Source organism: Canis lupus, chromosome 36 (assembly GCF_003254725.2).
Source record: "Canis lupus dingo isolate Sandy chromosome 36, ASM325472v2, whole genome shotgun sequence".
NCBI classification, from domain to species: domain Eukaryota; kingdom Metazoa; phylum Chordata; class Mammalia; order Carnivora; family Canidae; genus Canis; species Canis lupus.
The window spans coordinates 22915442-22941945 of NC_064278.1; the positions used below are offsets into that span (position 1 = coordinate 22915442).

The following is a 26504-nucleotide window of genomic DNA, read 5'->3' on the forward strand; positions in this document are numbered from 1 at the left end:
GTATTCCATCTGGACTTCTTTCTAATCTACAGTAAGATGATGTAGTTTTACACAAGCAAATGAAAGGGAGAGAATAATGTCAATAGAAAAGGACAGATAACTTTTTTCATGGATCAAAACCAAACCAGATACTGAAAATAATTATGACATATCACACAAAACAGACACTAACTTCAATTTCAAAGTGTCCAGGATTTCCTAGTATTAGCTAAATGTCCTCTTGGTAATGCAATTTTTTTTTTTTTAAATAGAAAGTTCTACTTACTCGAAGTTTACAAAGAGTGGTATAAATGAAAACAAGAAAGAATTTGTGGTCTTTGACAAAAAATAATAATATATTCAACAAGTATGTGAATGTCAATTATATGCTCATCGTTGCTTAGGCACTGACCCATCACTGCACCAGCACAGCTTACTATCCGATGATGAACAAACAAAATACCAGGAAAATGCCATTTTTAAAGATACAACACACTTCTGCTTTTTTATAGAGTATATTTACCTCAAAGCCAAGTCTATCCTTTTCTTTCCAAAAACAAAAATGTGTTACTTTCTTATCCCAGAATTCATCAGGCTTCACTACACAGACAAGGGACACCTCAGCTGGAACAACATTCTGTAAAATACAAAAAAAAAAAAAGTAATTATAAACTATACATGTAAGATGCATAATTTATTAAAGTTATAAATTACTAGGTTTTCATGGTTGGATTGAGTAAGTAAGAGACCTTCAGAATACTCCAAACTTCAAAATATACATGGTAATAAAGAAATACTTAGAAAGACAAGTTGATTTAGAAAAGATTTCAAATAAACAATGTAATATTCACAGTACATGTAAATTATTTTTTGTGTTTTACTGAATCTCTCTAACAGGGATATATTTAGACCAAACTACAAGACAATTTTTAATTGACCAACTATTACAATTGCGTTTTCTACTACATGAAAAAATCTTTTTCTAACACAATCATCTTGGAGAATTTCTTCAAATAATGTAAAATCAATTTTCTCACAAAATAAATTTCTTACTGGCTGTTTACACAAAGAAGCCCAGATTCTGTTTATTAACATCAAGAAGGACAAGCTAATCTCTGACAAACACAAATTTCACTTACTAGATAGGTTATTCACATTATCTAAAGAAAGAATGGAAGTTAACATTCACTGAGTTAATAAATATTCCATGTATATTTTATCAGCAAGCCCCATACAATCTACATATATTTTTTTAAAGCTTTTGTTTATTTATTTGACAGAGAGAGAGAGAGAGAGAGAGAGAGAAAGAGAGCACAGGCAGGGGTGGCAGAGGGAGAAGGAGAAGCAGGCTCCCCACTAAGCAGAAAGCCCCTTAAAGGGCTCCACACAGGGCTCCATCCCAGGACTCTAGGATAGTGACCTGAACCAAAGGCAGACGCTTAACCAACTGAGCCACCCAGGTGCCCCAATACAGTCTATCTTTAACATACATCTTAAACCTATCCATTTCTATCCCCCGCATTGCTAACATCTCTAAATTAGTCAGCCTTTTTAAATATCCCCTTAACAGGCCTCCTTTCTTCACATTTTCTTATGCTAAGAGTAAAATTCAAATTCCCCACCAGGGCCTAGAAAGCCCTCGGAGCTCAAGCCCCATGGACCCTCAGACCTCACCTCACGCCCCTCCCCTCCAGCTCACTCGCCTACCACAGCCATACTAAGCTTCCTGCAGTTCCTGGAATGTAACAAGTCTGACTCCAGCTGAGGCTAATGCCCTAAATGTTTTTTGCCCTATTCACATAAGCTCCCTCCATTTATTTAAGTTCTACTCAAACATCCCCTTTTTCCCTGACCACCCTATCTAAAGTAGCACCATTTGACTCAGTTTCCTTTTATTACTGTATTTTTCTTCATAGCATCTACCATTATCTGCTGGTATATTATTTAGTAATCTGCCTAATTACTTACAGTCTGACTCCTTAAGTATAATATTAGTTTCACAATGGCAATTACCTTATCTATCATGTCACTCCTGTTTCTCTAGCCTATGGTAGTACCTGGCATATACAAAACACTCCATGAATATCTGTTGAATAAATGAATTCACGTTAATAAGTAGATCTCATCCTCCCAATTTTCCAGGAGAGTAAACTGAGTTTCAAAGAACTAAAGTAACCTGTCCAGTGTAACTTTAGGCTTTCCAGGCTATGTAGTCTCTACTGCAACTACTGCAATTCTGTCATGGTAGTATGAAAGCAACTATAAAAAATATAAATGAATGGGGACAGTTAAGTTCCAATAAAACTTTATTTACAAATTCTAGGGGTCAAATACCATTCAAGGCACAACCGAATATTAATAATAAATTATGGCTGTAATTATTATTATGCAGTAGGAGAAAACAGCAATCTTTCAATTTAAACACACTATTGGGCATGTAACAAATCTGGTGCCCGCTGCAATGACTTGGCTATGAATATGAATAAGGTAAGTAAACTCAATGGTACCAAAAGTTATCAGGGAGGCTAGGAAATAGATTGATGTTTATTTAATTATACAGACTTGTGAAAGATTATTACTTTAAAAATCAGTGAATCTTAAGGTTTTGCGAAACAAGAAAAAAATCAAACCACTCATTTTAGAGAATATTAGTTACAAACAAAGCCAACACTAAGCTCTGGGATCCCAAATAACTGGTACTAGTACCTTCTGAAATATAAGCAATGAGTGATTTTGCATGTAAAAACTGTTGGACTAGGAGTAAACAAAAGGCCACTGCAACTTCTGAAAATGTTAACTATTAATAAATCCAAAAGTTGTTAAAATACCTATCAGAAAAGAAATCGCAAGAGGGGATTAAATCATCCATTGATTGTTCTTCAAAACTCCCACTGATCAAAGTCCAGTTCATACAGCAAGTCCCAAACAGGTCATCTGTGACACAGTTGAATGACAGAATGAAAGGAAGAACACAAGATCATAATTAATGGATTTCTCATCTAATAGTTATTTTAACAACTTTTACTGAGAAGAGTTAATCCTCAAGGCTGGGTATAACACTGCTGGCAGGATATATCTGACAGAAAATGCAATGGGACACCAATCTGTGCTCCCTTAAAAACCTGATCCTCTGGAGGTTACATCCTTTCCAACCCAAAGGATTTATTCTAATGATAAAGGTTTAGGCCACACATTTAAGGAGGTAATGGGTAGATAATTTGGGAACCACCTCCAATATCCCCCACTGGTAAATATACCCTTTGTAAAGAATAAAACCGAGACTTGGGGGTTAGGCCACGTTAAGTTCCAACTGAGGCTCCTTCCCATGTTCAATACAAGAACCTGGCGAAGTTATTTAAAATCTTTGAGCCTCAGCTGACCTTCTGGGAGAAGAGAATCTGCTTCCCAAAGTTGTAAGGATAAAATTAAATGAGATTAATTTACAGGAAGTTTAGTATAGTACCCAACATTTTAGGCACTAAAATTACTAGTCCCCCATCCCTTCAGTCCTTTTTTCCTAATAATCCCAAGGGGGGAAAAAAAAAACATTACAAATCATTCTCCTTAGTTATCATTTAAAATCCTAAATTATAAGGTACCCAGGTGGCTCAGTTGGTTTTTGAAAGGCTGCCTTCAGCTAAGATCATGATCCCAGGGTCCTGGGATTGAGTCCTGCATCAGGCTCTCTGCTCAGTAAGGGAGGCTGCTTCTCCCTCTCCCTCTGCCACTACCCCGCTTGTGCTCTCTCAAGCTCTAATAAATAAATAAATAAATAAATAAAATCTTTAAAAAAATAAAATAAAATTCTAAATTATACTTCTTTCCACAGAACCCAAAAGCAGCTACTAATTATTTCTCAATTCATTTAAAATTCTTGATCTTTCTTTCTATATCACTGATATTTGCCTAACTGAATATTCACTATCCCATAGAACTGTCAATTTCTATTTTCCCCAAACTGACCTACCATCAACTCTCTTCATTATATTTGGTTCATTTCTGAGCTTGAACTCAGTATTCCTGATAGAAATGCCTTTTTCACTTTCTTTCATCTAAATTAGACAATTTGGGGACCCCTGGGTGGCTCAGCAGCTGAGTGCATCTGCCTTCAGCTCAGGGCGTGATCCTGGAGACCTGGATCGAGTCCAACATCGGGTTCTCTGCATGGAGCCTGCTTCTCCCTCTGCCTATGTCTCTGCCTCTCTCTTTCTGTATCTCGCATGAATAAGTACATAAAATCTCTTTTAAAATTTCTTAAATAATAAATAAATCAGACAATCTTTTATTTAAACTTATTTAACTTCCACATTCTCTTGAAGCCCTTTTAAGGAAACCCAGATACATTAGAGCAATCTGCTGCCTCTAAATTATTTGAATGTTTTATTTTTCCATTTCAAGTCAAAACATCCTCAATATCCTTAAAATAAAACAACAAATGTTTACTAGGTACCTAATACAAGCAAAGGATAGCAAGATCTTTCTGTGAGGAATACAAGGAAACACAAAGACTAGTATTAGACCAAAGACTTTGTAACTGCAGCTGTTTATCAAGTGCTGGTTTGTGGGCCGCTGAAGTTCCCAAGGACACAGCTGTCAAGTACACTTCTAAATTAGAAATAAGTAATAAGGGTACCATAAATCCTGGTGCTTTCTGGAGAAAAGAAGGGAACGTAAGGAAAAGACTGCTCAGACCACATGAAGCTTTTCCAGACAGGATTTGACCAGTCCTGCTCCCTTCCTAAGATATCAGAATGGAGTAGACAGGGGATGATGCAGACACCACAGCACGCAAAAGCTCCCAGGTAAGTCCAACAACATCTCACACTTTTAGATTCAATGGCCTATTTACTAAATTATTTAAACATGACATACTATCTTTATTCATTTACAAATCTTTAAAATAAGTCTGAAATTTATTTTACTATTCAAAGTAAAACCTCTAAGAATTGAATTTTAAAATTCCAGTAGTGTGCATTTCAGAACTCCGTCACTGCTGAGAAGTTTGGGCACAGTGAAATAAATGAAATGCATTTGCGATTATCACTTTATCTGTTGCTATAAAATAAAACCATTTCCTAAGAGTCAAAAATAAAATTACCTGTAGCATTAAGACTACTGTTTTCACCACATTCCACTGTGATTTTCTGCCATCCACAATCACGGTAAATCCTCTAGCCTTACACTTTTCACTGAAACAAACAAACGAAAAATTACAAAGTATTAAAACAGGCTTCATATTTTATTCTTTATAATCCTAAATAAAGCCTATAGTTTAATCATATATGGAGCAGCATTAATTTCATTTGGTTTTGTTTACACTGTCATTAATAAAATTCTTCAGGGTATCCTTTGTTTTTTACAAGCAATTTGATTTTTCTCATTTTAGGAAATACTGACAATTTACAAACTCATTTGGCAAGAAAATTATTCTAAAAGTACAGAAAGTCAATGTCTTAAAAAGAGAAGAAATCAAAACAACATTCTCAAGTGCCTTTCAATTTCTTCATTTGTAAAATGAGTCCCCAGGGAAGAAGGTAACTAATGACTGCCAAGTGCATACAAACTTCTGGCCTCTCCTTCCTGCCAGAAGTAGGTTTGTGAAGTGATCATTTCAAACAGGTAGAAAATAGAGTAAGTTATTAGCAAACCATTGGAAATGGATTTCTTGCCATTCTTTTGAGCAAATTTAATGAGATGAAGTAGTATTTGGTCTAACAGTAATTCAAAATTTGAATACACCATGTCTGAATGTCTGAATGCACCCCTCCTCCTTCTCCTTTGCCCTCTCAGATACCTGACCAGCAGAATATCATCCTGAGTGTTGGAGTGGGTTACTGCTACATATCACATTCAGTTATTCAAGTATTAACTAAACACTTCCTAGAAGCCTACTCTAGTAATATTCAACTATGCAAAAACAAACAAAACAAAACAAAAAAAACCTCCATGCAAAAGACCAAACTACATAGCTGCTTTATTTATTTATGAAATGGATTTTTTTAAAGATTTTATTTATTTATTTATTTATTCATGAGAGACAGAGAGAGAGGCATAGACCAGGTCCCACGTTGACCTATATGTCAATGTGGGACCCTGGAGTCCTGATCCCGGGACTCTAGGGTCACACCGTGGGCCAAAGTCAGGTGCTCGACTGCTAAACCACTCAGAAATCCCATACAGTGAATTCAATGCAAGGATCTCAACTGCTCTCTCTCCAATACAGCAGAAGAAACTGCAGTTTCACTTAGCAGAGCAAGGATTTGGTAGTGAAACCTCTCCACACTCAAAGTTCTATCAATTGTATACATTATAGGAAAGGTAATCAGCAAATCCTTTCCTAAGATTTAAATCCAACTAATCTTGCCTTACTTCCTCCAAATATTCACATTAGCCTCAAGAGGGTTCTTGGAGAAGTGATGTCGAATTCTATCAAGCAACAATGAGGTTCCAAGTTTGAGGATGGTACTGCTAAAGATTTATAAGAACAGGGGCCTCAGTAGGCAGGGACAGAAGCTGAGCTTCCAAAGAAACAGGGAACTGTTCAAAAGATGAAGCAAACTGAAAGATATGTCCATACAAAAAACTTGCACACAACTGTTCACAGCAGCATAATTCCTAATAGCCAAAAGTAGAAACAACTGAAATTTCCATCACTGACAAAGAGAAAAACAAAATATGGTAATCTATGTAATGGAATATTATTCACTGTAAAAATGAATCAAGTACTGGGGCATCTGAGTGGCTCAGTCAGCTAGGCGTCTGCCTTCGGCTCAGGTCATGATCTCAGGGTCCTGGGATCGAACAGCTGGAAGGGCTCCTTGCTCAGTGGGGAGCCTGCTTCTCCCTTTCCCTCTGCCCCTCCTCCATGCTCATGTGCTCTCTCTCTCTCTCAAATAAATAAAATCTTAAAAAAAAAATTAGGAATGAAGTACTGATAACATGCTACAACATGGATAAACCTTGAAAACATTATGCTCAGTGAAAGAAGCCAGACAAAAAAGTATACATTTTGTATGATTACATTTATATGAAATATCCAGAATCAACAAATACACAAAGACAGAAAGCAGATTAGTAGCTGCTAAGAGCTAGGAGGACAAGAGAATGGGGAGTGACTACTAATGGGTACAGCATCTCCTTTTGGGCCAATGGATGAAACTGTGTAATGGTCACACGGCCTTATGAATATACTGAAAACCACTAAATTGTACACTTTAAAAGGTTGATGTTTAAGGTATGTGAATTATAACTCAATAAAAAAAAATGCTGAAATACTCCATTTGGGGATTTTGCATTTTAAAATAAAGGATTCATTAAGTAATCTTTGTCAGGGGGATTTGAGGCAATACAATGATCACTGTAGATGAGCAAGAGAATACAAAGTCTTGCTTGGAGAAGCAAATCTGACACCAAATTGCTAGTTGTAGGATCAGGTAATGAGGAACTTCTGGAGTTCCCTGCCAACAAGATTTCTAAGGAAGACCACTATAACTCAGGTAGGATACAAGACCAAAAGAGAGCAACCTATGTAAGGTAGCTGACTATTCCACTCAGGGTCTCTACCAATGCCTTACGGCAATTTGCAGGAGGTGGAAATGAGGCACCCAGAGTTGTCCAGTAGAAGGTCTTCCCTCATTGGTACTATAGTCAAGAGAACACCGGTTACACAACCATTTTGTTAAAGAAGTTTTACACTAATAACATATTTTTGGTTCAAAGCACACTCTAAATTAATCTGTATATTAAAACAAAAAAGTTAATGAAGCTTACAAATACCATCTGCAGTAATGTTAGTGGCATAATGTATTCTAAATTTATCTTTTAGGGTACTTAAAAACACCCTTAATCATAATTTTCTCACATTTTACTCAAGTAATGAAAATACACAACTGAAAGATACTATTTGAAAACTGCAAAACCAAGTGATCTTTCAACTACATGAAAGGATTGTTCTTTTTTTAAAAAAAAAAATATTTTATTTATTTATTCATCAGAGACAGAGAGAGGCAAGGCAGAGTGATAGGCGGAGGGAGAAGCAGGCTCCCCGCAGGGAACTGGATGTAGAAATCGACCCCAGGACCCCAGGATCATGACCTGAGCCCAAGGTAGACGCTCAACCACTGAGCCATCTATGTGCCCACTGGTCTTTTTTCACTTCATTCCTACAAGTGGAGTGATAGTTTCAAGTATTTTTTAACATACTTAATTTAGAAGCATGCTCTGTCCTTTATAAAAGGGTATGTTAGAGGAGTTGCAGTACTAATATTAATAAACTCCTATATTGCTTTTAATATTTATAATTACATCAAAAAACAATACAAAAATCTATTAGATTCAATATCCTTGTTCACCTCCATTAGAGCCTTTCAGGGGTGAGGTGGCTTGAGTTAAGAGGAGAGGCTCCTTAACAAACCCACTCACTTTGATTAGAAACAGACTGTCAATGTATTTCTTGGGTTCAGTACACGATAGCTCTTCAATAATTTCTTTGATTACAACTAAGGATTCCTTCTCTTCTACTCACAGAGCTCTGCTTACACTTACATTATGGCAACTAATCTCACTTATGCTTTCATTGTAATTACTTGTCTACAATTTATCATCTTTAGATAACATGCTTCCAGAAAGTAACGATATTATCTTACTGATATTCTGGCAGCTTTTAGCACAGTGCTTTAAATACAGATGGCCTTGACAAACTGTAAGACTCTTAATCACAGGAAACAAACTGAGGGTCGCTGGAGGGGAAGGGGTGGGGAGATGGTGTACTTGGGTGAAGGACATTAAGGAGGGCACACGATGTAATGAGCACTGACTTCTACCTGTGGAACCAGTAATACATTATATGTTAATTAACTGAACTTAAATAAAATTTTCAAAATAAACAAATAAATAAATAAATAAAAATTCAGGCACCTGGGTGGCTGTGTTGGTTAAGCATGTGCCTTCAGCTCAGGGCTCAGGTCATAATCCCAGAGTCCTGGAATTAAACCCCATTCTGGGTTCCTGCTCAGCATGGAGCCTACTTCTCCCTCTCTCTCTGCCTTCTGCTAATGCTCTCTTGCTCACTCTCCATCTCACATAAATAAAATCTTTATAAATAAATAAATAAATAAATAATAAATAAATAAATAAATAACCATCTTTAAACATATCATGATTAAACTCCTGAAGTGTCAGAAACAGCAAGGGCTGTAAATCTGGATAACAGGAGAATCTGGGAAGGATCTTCATAAAGGAGCTAATAAAACTTAATGTAAAAGGTCAGATACAGAGCATAATGAATATGAGCAAAGGCACCACATATTAATTTGAGGAAGTTTCTTAATTTCTCTGCCCTTTTTCATCTATGAAATAGAAATAATAATACTATCTTACCATTATTCTGAAAACTGAGTTAATACAAGTACTTAAAACTAAGTGCCTTGCACAATAACTGTCAAAGAAATATTAACTAAGAAGGTAGGTCAAACCATACAAGGTCTTGGCATAGCAGTTAAGAAGGCTGAAAGACTGCCCTTGAGAGCAAAGACTTAGTCTTTCCTGCCTTCGCAATACATGATATACAATGTCTGCAGTGGTATCAGCAAAATAAATGGCTACTGAATTGAACTCACTGTGCAGTAAGAAAGAGGAGGTCATAGAAAACTGGGAAAGATAAAACTGTTGTTTCAATGAAATTAATCTTGTTTTGGTGTGGAAAGTGGAGGGAAGGGGACAGAGAAGTTAGCTTGGCTACTGTACTAGTCCAGCAGGCATCCACTGATGTGTACTTAAGCAGGTGAAAAGGAAAGAGCAAGGACAGAAAAATAAAAACTACATGGCAAAGAAAACAAATACTGGCTTAGCAGTCATTTTTTAAAACAGCACATTATAAATTTTCAATATGTTATATGACTGAGATGATTATTAAAAAAAATACTCATCAAGAACATAAAACATGTTCAAGGGTGCCAGGGTGGCTCAGTCAGTTAAGTGTCCAACTCTTCATTTCAGCTCAAAAAAATAAAGAGAAAGGATTCCAAACAAAACACTAAAGAAAGCCATCAAATCACTAAAGAGCAAGTGAAGAAAGGAACAGAGAAGGACTACATAAACAATCAGAAAACAACAAAATGGCAGTAAGTACACACCTATCAATAATTACTCTAAATATGAATTGATTAAATGCTCCAATCAAAAGACAGTAGGTGACTGAATGGATTTAAAAACAAAAAACAAACAAAAAAAAGCCTGCCTACAAAAGATTCACTTCCGACCTAGACACAGACTGAAAGTGAAGGGACAGAAAAAGATATTCCACACAGAAGGAAGCAAAAAAGAAAAACAAAAGCTGAGCAGCAATACTTATATCAGACAAATAGACTTTAAAAGAACAACTGTAGCAAGAGACAAACACTGGGCATTACATAATGATAAAAGGATCCATCCAACAAGAGAACATAACAATTGTTAATATCCAGGCACCCAACATAAGAGCACCTAAATACATATAACAAATTTTAACAGACATAAAGGGAGAAAGTGACAGCTATAGAATAACAGTAAGGGACTTTAACACCTCACTTACATCAGTGGACAGGTTATCTGAACAGAATAGCAATAAGGAAACAATGGCTCTGAATGACTCATTAGGCTAGATGGACCTAAAAAACATAAAAATATATAGAGAACAATCCATTCAAAAACAGCAGAATACACATTCTTTTCAAATGCACATGGAACATTCTCCAGGATGGATCACATTAGGTCACAAAACAAGTCTCAATAAATTTAAGAAGACTAACACATAAAGCATCTTTTCCTATCACAACAGTATGAAACTCAAAATCAATTATAAGAAAACAACTAGAAAAAATACAAACATAAAGAACCCAAATATGCTACTAAACAACCAATGCGTCAAAGAAATTGGAGGAAATTAAAAAATACATGAATACAAATAAAAACAAAAACACAACACTACAAAATCTCTGGGATGCAACAAAAGCAGTTCTAAATGGGAAGTTTTTAATGATACAAACCTACCTCAAATAAACATAAAAATCTCAAAGAAACAATCTAGACTTACCCTAAAGGAACTAGAAAAAGAATAACAAACAAAATCCAATGTTGGAAGAAAGGAAATGATAAAGATAAGGATGGGAATAAAATGAGCCAAAAAAAAAAATTAGAAAAGGTCAAAGAAACCAAGAGCTGATTCTTTAAAAAGATATACAAAACTGATAAACCTTTAGCCAGACTAATAAAAAAAAAAAAGAACTCAAATAAATAAAATCAGAAAGGACAGAAGAGGACAACTGACACTACAGAAATATGAAGAATTATGATGATGCTATAAAAAAATTATATGCCAACAAATTAAACAACCTAGATGAAACAGATCAGCTCCTAGAAACATTATCTTCTAAAACTGCATCAGGAAGAAACAAAAAATTTGAACAGATTGATTGTAGTAACAAAATTGAATTAATAATCAAAAAACTCCCAAACAAAAGTCCAGGATAAGATGGCTTCACAGGTAAATTCTACCAAACATTTAAGGAAAAAGATGAATCAATACCTATTCTTATCAAACTATTTTAAAAGATAAAAGAAGGAGGAAATTTTCCAAATTCATTCTATAAGGCCATTATTAGCCTGACACCAAAACCAGATAAATACAGAAAAAAAAAAATACAGGCCAACATACTTGAAGAACATGGATACAAAATTCCTCAATAAGATATTTGAGCAAAGCATATTTAATAATACATTAAAAGGATCATTCACCACAATCAAGTGAGATTTATTACAATGAAAGGATGGTTTGATATTTGTAAATCAATGTGATATGTGACATTAACAAGAGAAAGGATAAAAAAACCAAAAACCAAAAAAAAAGTTTTTGCATGCAAAGGAAACCATCAACAAAACAAAATGGAAACCTACTAAATAGAAGAGGACATTTGCAAATGATATATCAAGTAAGGGGCTAATATCCAAGATCTATAAAGAACTTCTAAAACTCAATACCAAAAAAAAGTAGTATGATTTAAAAAATGGGCAGAAGACCTGAATAGATTTTTTCCAAAGAAGACATTCAGATAGTTAACACACACATAAAAAGTTGCTCAGTATCACTAGTACTCAGAGAAAGCAAATCAAAACCATAAGGAGATACCACCCCACACCAGTAAAAATGATCTGTATCAAAAAGAGAAGAAATAATAAGTGCTGGCAAGATGTGGAGAAAAGAGAACCCTCATACTCTATTGGTAAGAACATAAATTGATACCACGACTGTAGAAAACAGTATGGAGGTTCCTCAAAAAATTAAAAGTAAAAAAATAAATAAATAAATAAAAGTAGAAATACCACACAGTGCTATAATTCTACTATGGGATATTTTACCCAAAGAAAACAAAAACACTAATTCAAAAAGATATATGCACTCCTATGTTTATTGCAATATTATATACAAGAGCCAAGATATGGAAACAATCCACTTGTCCACTGATAGATGAACTGATAAAGAGGATGTGGAATGTGTGTATGTATGTACACATAACATACATACATACATACCATGGACTATTACTTAGTCAAAAAAAGAACAAAAATCTTGCCATTTGCAATTGCATGGATGGAAGACATTCCATGAACAACATGGAAAGTTTAGTATGCTAAGTAAAATAACTCAAAGAATGGTGAGATGACAAACACCATTAGATTAACTTATATGGTGACAAACACCATTAGATTAACTTATATGTGGAATAAAAAAAATGAACAAACAGCAACAACGAAACAAACTATTAAATAAAGAGAACAAACTGGTGGTTGCCAGAAACAATGTGAGTGGGACAATGGGCAAAATAGATGAAGGAGATTAAGAGGTACATAGTTCCAGTTATAAAAGAAATAAGTCATAGATATGAAAAGTACAGCATAAGGAATATAGTCAGTAATATTGTAATAACGTTGTGTGGCAACCACATTTATCATAGTGAGCACTGCGTATAAGATTTCCAAATTATTATGTTGTAAACCTGAAACTAATATAACATTATATGTCAATTATACTTAAAAAAATACTGACAGTTAAAAAACTAGTTATGGAATTCAAATAATTTCACCATTTTAAAGAATTATAGAACCATACACAGCTGTTCTCTTTCCCTTCATAATGCATTTTAGATCATTTCTATCACTGTGTTGCTAAGTCTGGCTCATTCCTTCAATATGGATACAATGAACAGCTGAAATCTCCAAATCATTTTTATTGGCACTGCGGACATGGAGATAAATAAAAAATGATTCTGCATTCAAGGACCTCACAATCTAATAACAAACTGTAATTTAACCATAAACTGCTATGACACCAAGCAGACATAAATATGAAAAACAATCCAAAAGGACTCTTCACAGGACACCTGGGTGGCTGTAATCCAGGCGCAGGTCGTAATCCAGGGGCCCTGGGATCGAGTCCGCATCGGGCTCCCTGCATGGAGCCTGCTTCTCCCTCTGCCTATGTCTCTGCCTCTCTCTGTCTCTCATGAATAAATGAATAAAATCTTTTAAAAATAAAAATTAAAAAAATAAAAATATAAGGGCTTCTCAGAAAAGTACTAATGAAAAAACAAAGTTAAGAAATGTGTTTTGCCACATGTTTTTAAAATGTTTTTAAAAAGCAGGTAGTCTCAGTAACTTATAAGCACATCACTATCACAGTAATAGTACTGAAACAAATCTCATTTGCTGCACTGAATGTGGATACACTTCTGATTTAGAATTGTAAAATATGTAATAAAATGTTATGAGATTAATGACCTACTTGTGTGGTTCTGTTTATTGCTAGTCTCAGTATTTACTTTTTCAATGAAAAGATTTGTAGATTAACTTATAGATTTGTCTTTAGTTCCATTAGGGACTCTCCTAATTATGGACTCACCAGTTTCTGATCCTATTGTTCATGTCTAAAATATATAGTAACAGCTAAGAAAACAAAAGATAAACTCCACTTACCTCTCCTAAAATTTAACACTCAGGCTGGCCCAAACTTGTCATTTTATTACTCTATATCAAAACCTATGGTTGACCCTTTATAGAAAATGAGGCAGTAATGGTTAGGCTTGAACTCCACACAGAACTGACAAGAGTCGCCTGAACTTGAACTTAGTATTCAGGTCAGGCTACAAGTATCCTAACCTCCTTCCTCTTTTCTCCTAAGCCCTCTAAATCAAAGATCTGAAACAAAAGCAAGGTTAGAGGCAACTGTGTGAAAAAGAATCAGGAAATGCCTCCATCCTCAATTGTGCTGGGTTACCCTGCACAATTTAAAAAAGGTATGTATATTTCATACCTTGTCTCTCCTCATTAAAAATAAGCATGAGGTATAGATAAGAAACTGAATAGTTTTTTTATTTTTATGTAACTTTTTAAAACCTATTATTATATTCAAAATGTTAATATGTTTAATGCAAAAAGAGACCGCTTTGGGGCATGGCCTGTAAGGAAGAGGCCAGACAAGTGCACTGCTGAGCTATCCTGGAATAGTCACAGTGTAGGGGGGTCAAACTTTAAAAGCAGAAGACAGGGAGACACAGCAGATCACACAAAAAACGAAGACGTAATACTAAAAAGGACACCTTTCTAGACACATGCTAAGCATAATCTGACACAGCAAACTTAAAAACAGCTCTGAGATGGAAAGAGGGAAGGATAATGAATACATACATGATCAAGTCCAATTGTAAATGATGGAGACTTGTAAATGATGGGCATAATGGTGTTTACTGTACAAAAACTTTTGTATATTTGAAATTTTTTATAATAAAATGCTGGAGGGATTATAATTTAAAAGCAGTTTTGGGGATATGGGTGGCTCAGTCAGTTCAGCATCCAACTCTTGATTTCAGTTCAGGTCATGATCTCAGAGCCCCATGTTGAGCTCTATGCTGGGTGTGGGGACTGCTTAAGATTCGTTCTCTCCCCGCATCCCTCCTCCCACTAAAAACTTAAATTAATTTAAATTAAATCAAAATAATATAAATGCAGTTTTGAACTGCAGATGTTCTGAAGGAGAAAAATCAGTTTTAAAGATTACATCTAATAAATTGATCTCCAAAGTTGCAATGAAGAGCTCAGAATACACTCTAGCTCTCTAATGAAATGGCAAGTACTGATACAGAGCTGCCAACTATGTTTTCAAACACCAAAGTTATAGGAGGCTCTCCCAGAAAAGTGGAAGGTTAACAATTTAGTTTTCACAAATATTTGAGGACTAAAGCCTAGCAAAATAATTTTCAAAAATAAAGTATCCAGGTATCTATATTTTGCCTTGCTAAAATAAGTTCTTTCACACGGCTTCAATTCATATCTTCTCTACTAGCTGGAAGGTATGTATGGATATGCAGAAGCTGATTCATAATTTACACTGGAATAGCATTAAGGAAAAGAGAGAGAAATGTCAATAGTGTAGGCTATTTTGTCTTCCACTGTACTTGCTACTCACATACCCAGAGTGAACAGAAAGAAGAGATGAGTGAAACTGCTGGTCCCTTAGCCTGCCTCAGTTACCCAGTGCTTCTTACCATAGGAGCATTCTGCTGGGCTGAGCATGATTCTAGTATATAAAAGAATGCATTTATTTTAAGATTTTATTCATTTATTTGAGAGAGAGTACACACGAGAGAGAGAGAACATTTGAGTGAGGGGGAGGGGCAGTAGGAGGGAGAGTAGCAGACTTCCTGCTGAGCAGGGAGCCCAACGTGGTGTTGGATCCCAGCATCTCCGGATCATGACCTGAGCCAAAGGCAGACACTTAACCAACTGAGCCACCCAGGTGCCCCACAAGCATTTTTTTTTTTTAATCACAAACTTAAATGATAAGCTGTGTCTTCCAGAACTCAGCTTCAGTGACATGTTCCTCCAGTGTCACCAGAGGAAAACATAGCATGTTCATAAAACACTTTGTAAATCTCTAATCCTTGCTTAGGAATTTTTCATGGATAATACGGACTACCAGTAATTTGTACATTACATTCCTTCAGAACCTCACTTCACCTAAGAATGCATACTTTTTCAGAATTTGTTAGCTGTATGTCTAGCTAGTATTATTTACCCACAAATAAGTTTGTTACCTAATGGTGAATAATACAATCCTCTGCATTCGGTGCAGAGGATTAGGAAGATTATTCAATAGTAACACACTGTGAGGTCTGCTAACTTTCCTTTCCAGAAAGTAAAAAAAAAAGAAAAAAAATTGAAAATTGAAAATTTTCACTTGAAGACTTATTTCCCCAATACAGAAAAAATAATCAGCAAAGGAATCATTAAATTACAGACCAATGTTAGAACTAAGTATGATTAAAGTCAGTTGTTCTAAAATATAGTTTTAACCCTGTACTCTGCAAGGTGGTTTAAGATGAAACAATCTCTTATGTCAATAAAGCAAATACAGGAAGAATACAAAGCATTGTTTGTTCTGATTAAAATGTTTAAAATTCATTATCTGGTGTTTAAGAGCATTATATAAGAGAGTTTTGCTCCTTTGCCACCTTTATAGTTTACAAACAAACAAATCTGCCCTCATTCTTTATTGCAATGGCTTATAAATCTAACTGCAAATTAAGAATTATCTGGGCAGCTTAAAGGATTATAAAGGATATTTTTTAAAAGACTTTTATTCAAAAAAAAAAAGACTTTTATTCATTTATTTGAGAGAGAGAGAGAGAGAGAGAACACATGCATATGCACATGGAGAGGGAGAAAAGAGAATCCCAAGCAGACTCCACATTGAGCACGGAGCCCAATGCAGGGCTCGATCCCAGGACCCCAATATCATGACCCAAACCAAAATCAAGTGTCAGATGATTAACCAACTAAGCCCCAGGAGCCCCAAACATTTTTTTTTAAGATTTTATTTTTAAGTAATCTCTACACCCAATGTGGGTGGGGCTCAAACTCACATCACAACCCTAAGATCATGAGTTAGATGCTCCACCAAATGAGCCAGCCAAGCACCCTATTGAAGGATTTTTTAAAATCCTTTAAGGGATAAGCAGACATCCCAAGAACAATTTGATCAGAAATCTCTGGAGAGCGTTAGAATTGTGAAAAAAAAAAAATCTCCAGATGATTCTAATAAACTGTCAGACTTCAGTCTCTAAATATCACGTATAGAAGAGGAAATTAGGAGTTTGTTTTTGTTGTTGAAGTGATAGGTAGGCTTAAGCAACAAAAAGAAAGTTTGCTTTGCCTTCACCCAAGAAATACAAAAATTAAAAATCCAAAGATCTGAGATTAAAACATAAGCATTTGCATTTTTTAAAATAAAAATGTTTGAATTCCTAATAGCCTTCACTCTATTAAAATTTACAGATTTTTATCTATATATTGAAATAGCTATTTAAATAAAAGATGCATTTTATGAAATTCACTTCTCTCATGTTTTCTCAAGTTGCATGGCACACAAATGCTCAATCTTTGTGTTCCTTAAAAGTTGACACTGCATACATTTTGGAAACCTGTATCATATTATCCAATGCATTAAAAGCATACAATAGGGCAGCTTGGGTGGCTCAGCGGTTTAGCGCTGCCTTCGGCCCAGGGTGTGGTCCTGGAGACCTGGGATCAAGTCCCACGTCCGGCTCCCTGCATGGAGCCTGCTTCTCCCTCTGCCTGTGTCTCTGCCTCTCTCTCTCTCTGTGTCTCTCATGAATAAATAAATAAAATATTTTAAAAAATAAAAAAATAAAACAAATGCATACATTAATTCTTTTATCAGAAATAATTGATTCTAGTGTTTATCAGAAATAATTGATTCTAGTGTCTTTAATTATTATCTCACTAATAAAAGGAGGTGACATAGCAACATATACCTTAGTAACAGGAATCATTAATAAATGAATAACAACATATCAAGATTTTTAAAAAGACACCTTTAGAGTCACCTTGGAATGCTGAGTAGGTAGTCTAAGGTGACACTGAGCTCATCCATATTTGTCTGTTCCAGGCATAATGGAATTGTCAGAATGAGGCCACTTCGTCTGTCCTTTCCTCCTATTAAAAATAAAAGATATAAATACAACATATAATAGATACTAAAGCACTAAATAAATATGTTTGGGTCCAATGTTACTAAAACAAATAGTATTTAAGATATAAGTAAAAAAAAAAACCTATCTAATAGCTGTTTATTTTATATATTGTAAATGTTTATAGTAGTATAGCAAAATCATACAAAATTTAGAAAAGAGAAAAAATTCATCAATGAAATTTTCACTTAAACGCAGCAACTATCATTTTAATTTTCTTCTATTCAGTCTGCTTCTTAACGTCATCAATTCATCAAGCACCTACTATATGCCTAGCACTATAAGCAGTAACGAGTAAGGTAAATTTCCAATCAACCCAGGAAGAAAAGCTTTATATCATAAGAAAACATGAGTATGAAATATGAGTTTATCTGCCAAATTGTGTTGTATAACATATATATAGTATTCCAAAAAAGGATTTAGAAAATGAGAAAATGATACAAACTGTGGTAAAGGTGAAAAGTTTTGTAGAAAAGTTATGACTTAAAAAAATGGGTAGAATTTACAAATCATGTTAGAGTATTAAAGTATTCTGAGATGAGGAATGATTTGAGTGAACTCACAGATGTCAGACATGACTTCTGCGTTTATGAGGAAAGAAGGAGAAAGTCCTACCCAGCTGAGAAGAGCACATGCAACCTGGCTGTAGAAGCCTGAAAGCTAAGCAGTGGAACACACTCACATTTCATGGATGCTCAAGCCCTCTTCAATCTTCCATAAACATTAAAATCTAACTTTTCTACATACATATCTTCTTTGAAAGTTCCCCAGGTGACTTTGATACTAAAGTGCATTGTCGACCCAAATGACACTTATAGCAATTTTAAAAGCTTAAAAGCCAGCAAATACTAAATGTAAAAATTCTGTATGATCTCTAGAAATCTATCACTAAAAACTGAAAGTTGTAAAGTGAAAAAAACAATTCCTATGCGTGACATGAGGGCAATTCATGATGTAGCAACCAAAAATGGTCTTCTTTTAATTAGGTTAACTATATAAATTAATGATATTCAACCAGTCTGTTTAATCTGAATTAATGCAATTTCGAATGGTTCAACTTAATAGATAATCAATAGTGACTTCAACTACTCACGGTTTTTGTTCAGGTTTTTTTTTAATTGATTTTTTTAAATGATTTTGGTTTGAAAATTTTTTCTCTATTATTAAAAAATGTTAAAGTATTGGTTGAAATAATTAATAGTCAATAGAGAAAGTCAAGAGGGGTGGACTAAAGGAAGTTTCATCTGTTCCTCAAAAGTCGCTAACCTTTATGCCTGCATTAAACCAAATGTGCAAAAAGGTTCATATTTGAACTGTAGCATTCTGACCCACTGTGGAATTGTCTTCAGAGGACAGGTCTAACATTCAGGACTACACTTAACCTCATGTCCTCAGCTTTCACTAAGGAACAATAAAATAAATATTAAAGTAAACAAAAAAAATGGCAGAAGCCAAGAGGAAAAAGACTTTCAAGATAGATATGGCTGGGGCACCTGGGTGGCTCAGCCAGTTAAGTGACGGACTCTTGGCTCTGGCTCAGGCCATGATCTGAGCCCCAAGACTGGCTCCATGCTCGGTAGGGAGTCTGCTCAAGGATTCTCTCTCTCCCTCTCTTTCTGTCCCTCTCCTTGCTTGCATGTATGCTAACACACCTTCATCCTCTAACTTAACAAATAATTTTTAAGATTTTATTTATTCATGAGAGACACAGGGAGAGAGAAGCAGGCTCCATGCAGGTACACCAATGTGGGACTCACTCTCGGGACTCCAGGATCATGCCCTGGGCTGAAGGGAGGCACTCAACCACTGAGCCAACCAGGCGTCCCTAAATAAAATCTTTTTTTAAAAAAACTAGCTATGGCCAACGGGTGGAATGCTGCACAGATAAGTGTCATAAAGATGCAAAAATGTCACTGATAAAGATTATAGAAGAAGAAGAATATCTATTCGTCAAAGGCGTGGGCAAATAGGCATTTTCTTACACTGGTGTTAGAAACAGAAATTGAAACAATATTCTTAGAGGGTAATCTGACAAAACCTAACACAAATTTAAATGTAAATTCTCTTTAACAGTTTCACTTATGGGAATTTATACTGCTGAACTTCCATGAACGATAAATAAGTATGTGTCCTGTAACACCTTAACATCAGAAAAGAATGGAGAAAACAAAATTGTCAACTGGTAAGGAAATAAAGTTGTTTTTTGAAAAAGGAAATACGTTAAATAAGGAAACAAGAATACTAGTGGAATTCAATATCTTATTTTGTCCTTTATAATCTGCACTAGAAAAATATGCCAGTTTATAAAGAGATATAATATACCTTTTAAAAAGGACATTCATAGCCTAATGATCAAGACAATTCTGACAGATCTAAAAAAAGACCTAAAAAGCAAGGTAAAAAAAAGTTCAAGTAACCCTAAACAGGCAGGCCATAGTACCCATTCCAAAGCATGTGCAAATTTACTCAATGATCCTTAATTCCAGAAAATCGTTATCCCAAAGTACCATGCCCCTGCTCTTACACTAATAAAGTATCCTGCAGCTTCTCTTGATAAAGCTCATATATACTTTGGGTTAATAACCAGAGATACAGTCAAGCCTATATAACCGAGTTCAACAATAAAAAATGAAAACCACATAACTGATATTTCCTAACTCCTGCAAGTGCATTGAAACCTTCTCACAGGAAGGTGGAAGACAATAACAACTAGGATGCAGGATATCATAAAAACTAACTCTATATTTCAAAAACAAGAATTTAGGTGCTGGTTAGTCAATTTTTCTTGGCCTGTATTATATCATCTTTATATATAAAGACATAACACCTATCTAATCAATTAGAAAATAAATACTGGCCTGCTAAGTGTCAACAGAGGTGGCTCACACAGCTATATATTCTGATTAAAAAGAGGTCTCAGAAATACCTCTGAAATGAAACCTTCAGAGAAAAAATGCATTTCTGTCAAACTTATCAAAGAAAAAAAGTCTAAAGAAATTTATACATCAAACACTTCCAATTTTAAGAAAAAAAACATACCTGAAAGGAACGCAAGTTTTTTCTTCAGAATGGGTAGTATTACTGAAGCCTCCATTTTACTCCAGTAAACTTCCTCACTCCTGAAAACAAAGAAAATTAAATGTCAACTACAATATAATAATTATTCTATGAAATACATACTTATGATAACATATGCCAGGGTGTCTCAATTTCAGATTACTGACATTTGAGTCAGATTATACTTCTTTGTAAAAATTGTTCTGTGCATTGTATTTAGCAGCATCCTGGCCTCTATTCAATAGAATAGCAAGAGCACTCCCCCTTCCAGGCTGTGACAACCAAAATGTCTCCAGACATTGCCAAATACCCTCTGGTAGGCAAAATCACAGCCGGCTGAGAGTCACTGGCTTAACTGTTTTTGCTTGTAATTGTGTTTGTTTTGTTTTAAGTAGCTCCACGCCCAACATGGGGCTCTAACTCAGGAGGCTGAGATCAAGAAGCACAGGTCTACCACCTCAGCCAGCCAGGTGCCCCACTGGCTTAACTCTTCCAGGGCAGTAATCAGGCTAGAAGTGGCTGGTACAGAACATTAATTCAATAACTATTGGTGAATAAAGGAATCAATCAATTTCTCAAACAGGCAGTCTTTTCTCTATTGCTCTCCTTATTAATTACACAGCTTAATTCCAAATCTCTCTCTTGGTTTCACCATTAAATGGAGACCTCTAATCTCTCATATTTTTGCTTCTCCATAACATATGGTTTACACATCCTCACGTTTACCTCAAGATATTTCCTAATAGGCTGTTTCAATTTTTGTCCCCATTGTTAACTATCTCCATCTCTCCACATTCTGAATTTTTTTTAATTTCCAGGGAAAAATTTGATTAACCCAGTTGATCTCTTCCTACCAAGCTATAATCCACTGTTCTTGGTTTATTTTTCTAGTGTCCACTTGGCCTCAGCCAAGAATTATGGCTAAATACAAAATGGGACTATCCATATAGCAAGGCCCAAGCATAAGACCGTTTCCCTCAAAAGGGAGCTTTAACAGCACAGGCATCTGGAGGCATAGCCAGCCCAGTACACTATTAAAATGGATTTCAAGGAGAGAACATTTAAAACAAAACAAAAAAAAATTCATAGGTTCAATTATATTATCCACCTATACTTAGCTGCATGTCTGAGAGAGTATTCTCCACCACATTTCATCCTTCCTTTCCCTGTCCCACTTCACACCCATCATCACAATATAGTGATGGCTCCTTGCAATATCCCATGAATTTGCATTGTTAGTGAAGCCATAATCTTTTATTTAACAGCCTCCTTTAAAAAAATTGAGATACAGCTGACATATAACATTATATTAGTTTCAGGTGTACAATATGATTCACAATTTGCATATACTGTAAAGTGATCATCACACCAAGTCTAGTTAACATCCCATCCGTCACCATACATGGTTACAATTTTTTTCTTATGATGACAACTTTTAAGACTTACTCTCTTAGCAATTTCAAATATGCAACATAGTATTATAAACTACAGTCACCACAAAGCATACTCTCTTGAAAATAATTTTCAAGCAGAATAGAAAATGTGACTCCACATGAAAATAATTACTTATTCAGCAAATATTTGCCATGAAGTTATCCCATTTCAGATACTGTGTTATTAGCTTGAGCTAAAAACTCAAATCATAGCCCTGCCCTATGAAAAAAAAGAGTAATCTTTTAAGGGGGAAAAAAGGGGGGGGGAAGAGTACTCTTTTAAGGAAAAAAACCCTCAAATACTGGGGGAAAAAAAAGATGTAGTCTTAATATTTGCCAAATAATGACTAATCAAACAAGATTACTTATAGAAATATATGATTTTATAGCTACCATGTATACAACTAAAAAAAAAACCATTATTTCTACCTATCTACAAAGAAAAAAAGTTATAAAACTAAATATATTCTTATCAAGTTTTATTCTTAATATTTGTTTGCAATTTGTTCATTTTTGTTCTGCATCAGCCCCAGCTGACATACAACTGAAAGGTAAAATGATGGAAAAGCTCACATTACACTTTTTAAATCTAAAGCCAGTAGCAGTTCATATTTCCAGATCAGTATATCTTGACCTGATGAGTCAGTTATCAAGCTCTCAAAAATCAGATAGCTCAGATTCACATCTATGGTCCCTTCTCCCATGACCACCTTTCAGAGACTAGATTTGAAAACTTGATAATGCAGGGGTCAGAGCAAGTTGCCCCGAGATATGCCACCTTGCATTCAGATTATTTTGAGCTAAAAACAAAAACAATCAAGGCCCAAAAGACACAGTTAGAAACTCTGACTTTCCCTCTACCTGCCTAAAAGAACTCTGATCAACAGTGAGAGAGCTATCACTATAGGTAACCACATTATAGTATGAACTCAGGGCAGTAGACAGAGAGGAACTTAAGCAACCTTGATCTTTGATTAAAGTCCTCCTATATCCTAATGTCCCCACTGTATCTACAGGGCCCAACATTTGTTTATCAAACATTTACTGTTTTTCATCTTCCTGTGAATTGCTTTCCTACCCCCTTCTCCTAAGTTCAGTATAACATATATACCTCATTTTGCCTGGCTATTTTTAGAATCTCATATTTATGTGGATTCCCTATAGGCAATTAATTTGATTTCTCCTCTCAATTTATCTCATGTCAATTTAATTCTTAGACCAGCTAGATAAACCTTGAAAGGTAGAGAAAAATTTTTCCTCCCCAACAATAATTATGATAATAATGAAAATTTCCATTTACTAAGTATTTACTATAAGCCATGCATTGTTTTCAATGATTTGTATTAACTTATTTAATCCTCACTTACTTCTACAAAGTAAGTATCATTATTTTTCCTATTTTACAGAATTAACTGGGGCTTAGGTTAAATGTTGTCCAACGTCTAACAGCTAGTTAAGTTGGAAGTCAGGACTCATACTCAGGCAATGTATTCTAGTAGTGATATTCTCACATTACATTATAAATTTATAGGTAAAACAGCTCTGAAAATATCCAGTGACATCTGGCCAACTAAACAAGATGCAGCTATAGTCTATATACAAAATTAAAATATCTGGAGTGTGTGTGTATATATATATGTGCATATATCATATATTTATGATATATGATATATACATATGTGCTACTGCCTTGATTCATGCTAAGGCACCATAACTTGCCTACCATTGCTTCAACAATCATCAATGCAAATGGCAAGTGATATAAGAATTATTATAGGGATCCCTGGGTGGCTCAGCGGTTTAGCACCTGCCTTTGGACCAGGGCACGATCCTGGAGTCCCAGGATCAAGTCCCACATCAGGCTCCCGACATGGAGCCTGCTTCTCCCTCCTCCTGTGTCTCTGCCTCTCTCTCTCTCTCTCTATCATGGATAAATAAATAAATAAATCTTTTTTAAAAAAAGAATTATTATAAAAATAGTTTTAACCTCAGAGACCCTCTGTAAGCTGGAAACAAGAGAACTGCTACTCTAGGTGGTCAATGGGATGCTCCCACAAAGGAATTTCAACCCTGAAGGGATAATACAGATACAGGAACAACTTAGCCATAGAAACAGAACTGGCTTTCTAACCAGATTTTTCCTTTGGCATGAGCACAGACCAATTTCAACTGCCTTTGGTTCCTTCCTATTTTTTGAGTCTACTTCTCCATCCTTATCAATTTTGTGAGTTGTAATAACATCCTTCCAATAAATCCGTTTCCTACTTAAGTTAACTAGAATACCCTTCTCATTAGGCAACGGAGAAACTTGATTGGAATAGGAAGCAAAACTATAACTTAAGACGGTTTCTGCAATCATTTACTGCTGCTTTTTTAATCTCTTGCCATTTATACTGAATAAAATGTCCATCAACACTAAGGTTTAAGTCACTGTCACAATAAAATGCAATTAACTAGTACCCAAGAGAAAAAAGGAACATCTGGAATTCCTAAGATGCCATAAGGCATAGGAAATGATAACTGCAGCTAACCCTTAAAGTAATAGCTGTGTTATACCAGCTTTGCAAGTCAGGTTATTGATTTTATGCTGACAAGTGTCAAATCTTTCACCATTGTATTACTCTCCATATACTTAAAGTGAAAAAGGAAGATAGTCTCAGTCTCCAGTCTAGATTTACCTTGACACACTACAATATCCAAAAGCAATTTTATTTTTTGTCACTGTCACCTAAGAGATGGAGGCTTTATCCAAAATTTCCATTACCTTACAGAACCATCTCAGCATGACAAAATACTAGATTTTTTTTAAATCAAACAGCTTCTTTTCTTAAGAACATGTTGAAAGTGATGAAAAAGTAGCTAAAGAGGAATATAGGTTTTAGGGTGCGTAGGCCAATTCACATGACCTCATGGATAAAATGTGAAGTAGCCAAGAAATGAAAGCTGTGATTTTGGGGCACTTGGTTGGCTCAAGTATCTGACTCGGTTAAGTATCTGACTCTTGATTTTGGCTTAGATCATGACCTCAAGATCACGAAATCAAGCCCTGCATTGGGCTCCACTCTGGTTGGGAGTCTAAGATTCTCTCTCATGGCTAACAGACACACAAAAAATGCTCAACATCATTCAGCACCAAGGAAAAAAAAAATCAAAGAGATACTGCCTCATACCAGTCAGAATGACTAAAATTAACAAGTCAGGAAACAACAGATGTTGGCAAGCATGCAGAGCAAGGGGAACCCTCTTACACTGTTGGTGGGAATGCAAACTGATGTAGATACTCTGGAAAAGAATATGGAGGTTCCTTAAAAAGTTAAAAATAAGACTACATGGGCAGCCCGGTGACTCAGCGGTTTAGCACCGCCTTCAGCCCAGGGCTGGATCCTGGAGACCCAGGATCGAGTCCCAGGTCAGGCTCCCTGCATGGAGCCTGCTTCTTCCTCTGTGTCTCTGCCTCTCTCTCTCTATTTCTCTCTCTCTCTCTCTTTCTGTGTGTGTATCTCTCTCTGTGTGTCTCTCATGAATAAATAAAATCTTTAAAAAAAAAAAAAAAAAAGACTACCTTAGACCCAACAGTTGCACTACTAGGTATTTATCCAAAGGATACAAACAAAGTGATTTCAAAGGGGCAGGATGTCTTTATAGCAGCAATGTCCATAATAGCCAAAATATGGAAAATAGTCCAGATGTCCACTGACATGTGAATGGATAAAGAAAACGTGGTGTGTGTGTGTGTGTGTGTGTACACACAATGGAATATTAATCATCAAAAAGAATGAAATCTTGCCATTTGCAATGACACGGATGGAAATAGAGGGTACTATGCTAAGTGAAATAAGTTAAAGAAAGACAAATACCATATGATTTCATTATATGTGGAATTTAAGAAACAAAACCAATGAACATAGGGGAAGGGAAGGAAGAATAAATACAGAGAGGGAAGTAAACCATAAGA

The 26504-nt window shown here is 35.4% G+C and overlaps 1 protein-coding gene across 2 annotated transcripts in view; it reads right to left on the minus strand.

Moving 5' to 3' along the window:
• The window catches only part of SESTD1 (SEC14 and spectrin domain containing 1), a 142567-nt gene that overhangs the window by 72021 nt on the left and 44042 nt on the right, over positions 1 to 26504 (minus strand). For both annotated transcript variants that reach the window (XM_025460349.3, XM_025460350.3), the window contains exons 2-5: positions 21099 to 21178; positions 17916 to 18024; positions 5078 to 5168; positions 503 to 616 (exon numbers count right to left, since the gene is read on the minus strand). In XM_025460349.3, coding sequence (XP_025316134.1) covers positions 503 to 616; positions 5078 to 5168; positions 17916 to 18024; positions 21099 to 21153 — 369 coding nt within the window. In that variant the 5' untranslated portion in view covers positions 21154 to 21178. The remainder of the gene's footprint in view (positions 1 to 502; positions 617 to 5077; positions 5169 to 17915; positions 18025 to 21098; positions 21179 to 26504) is intronic.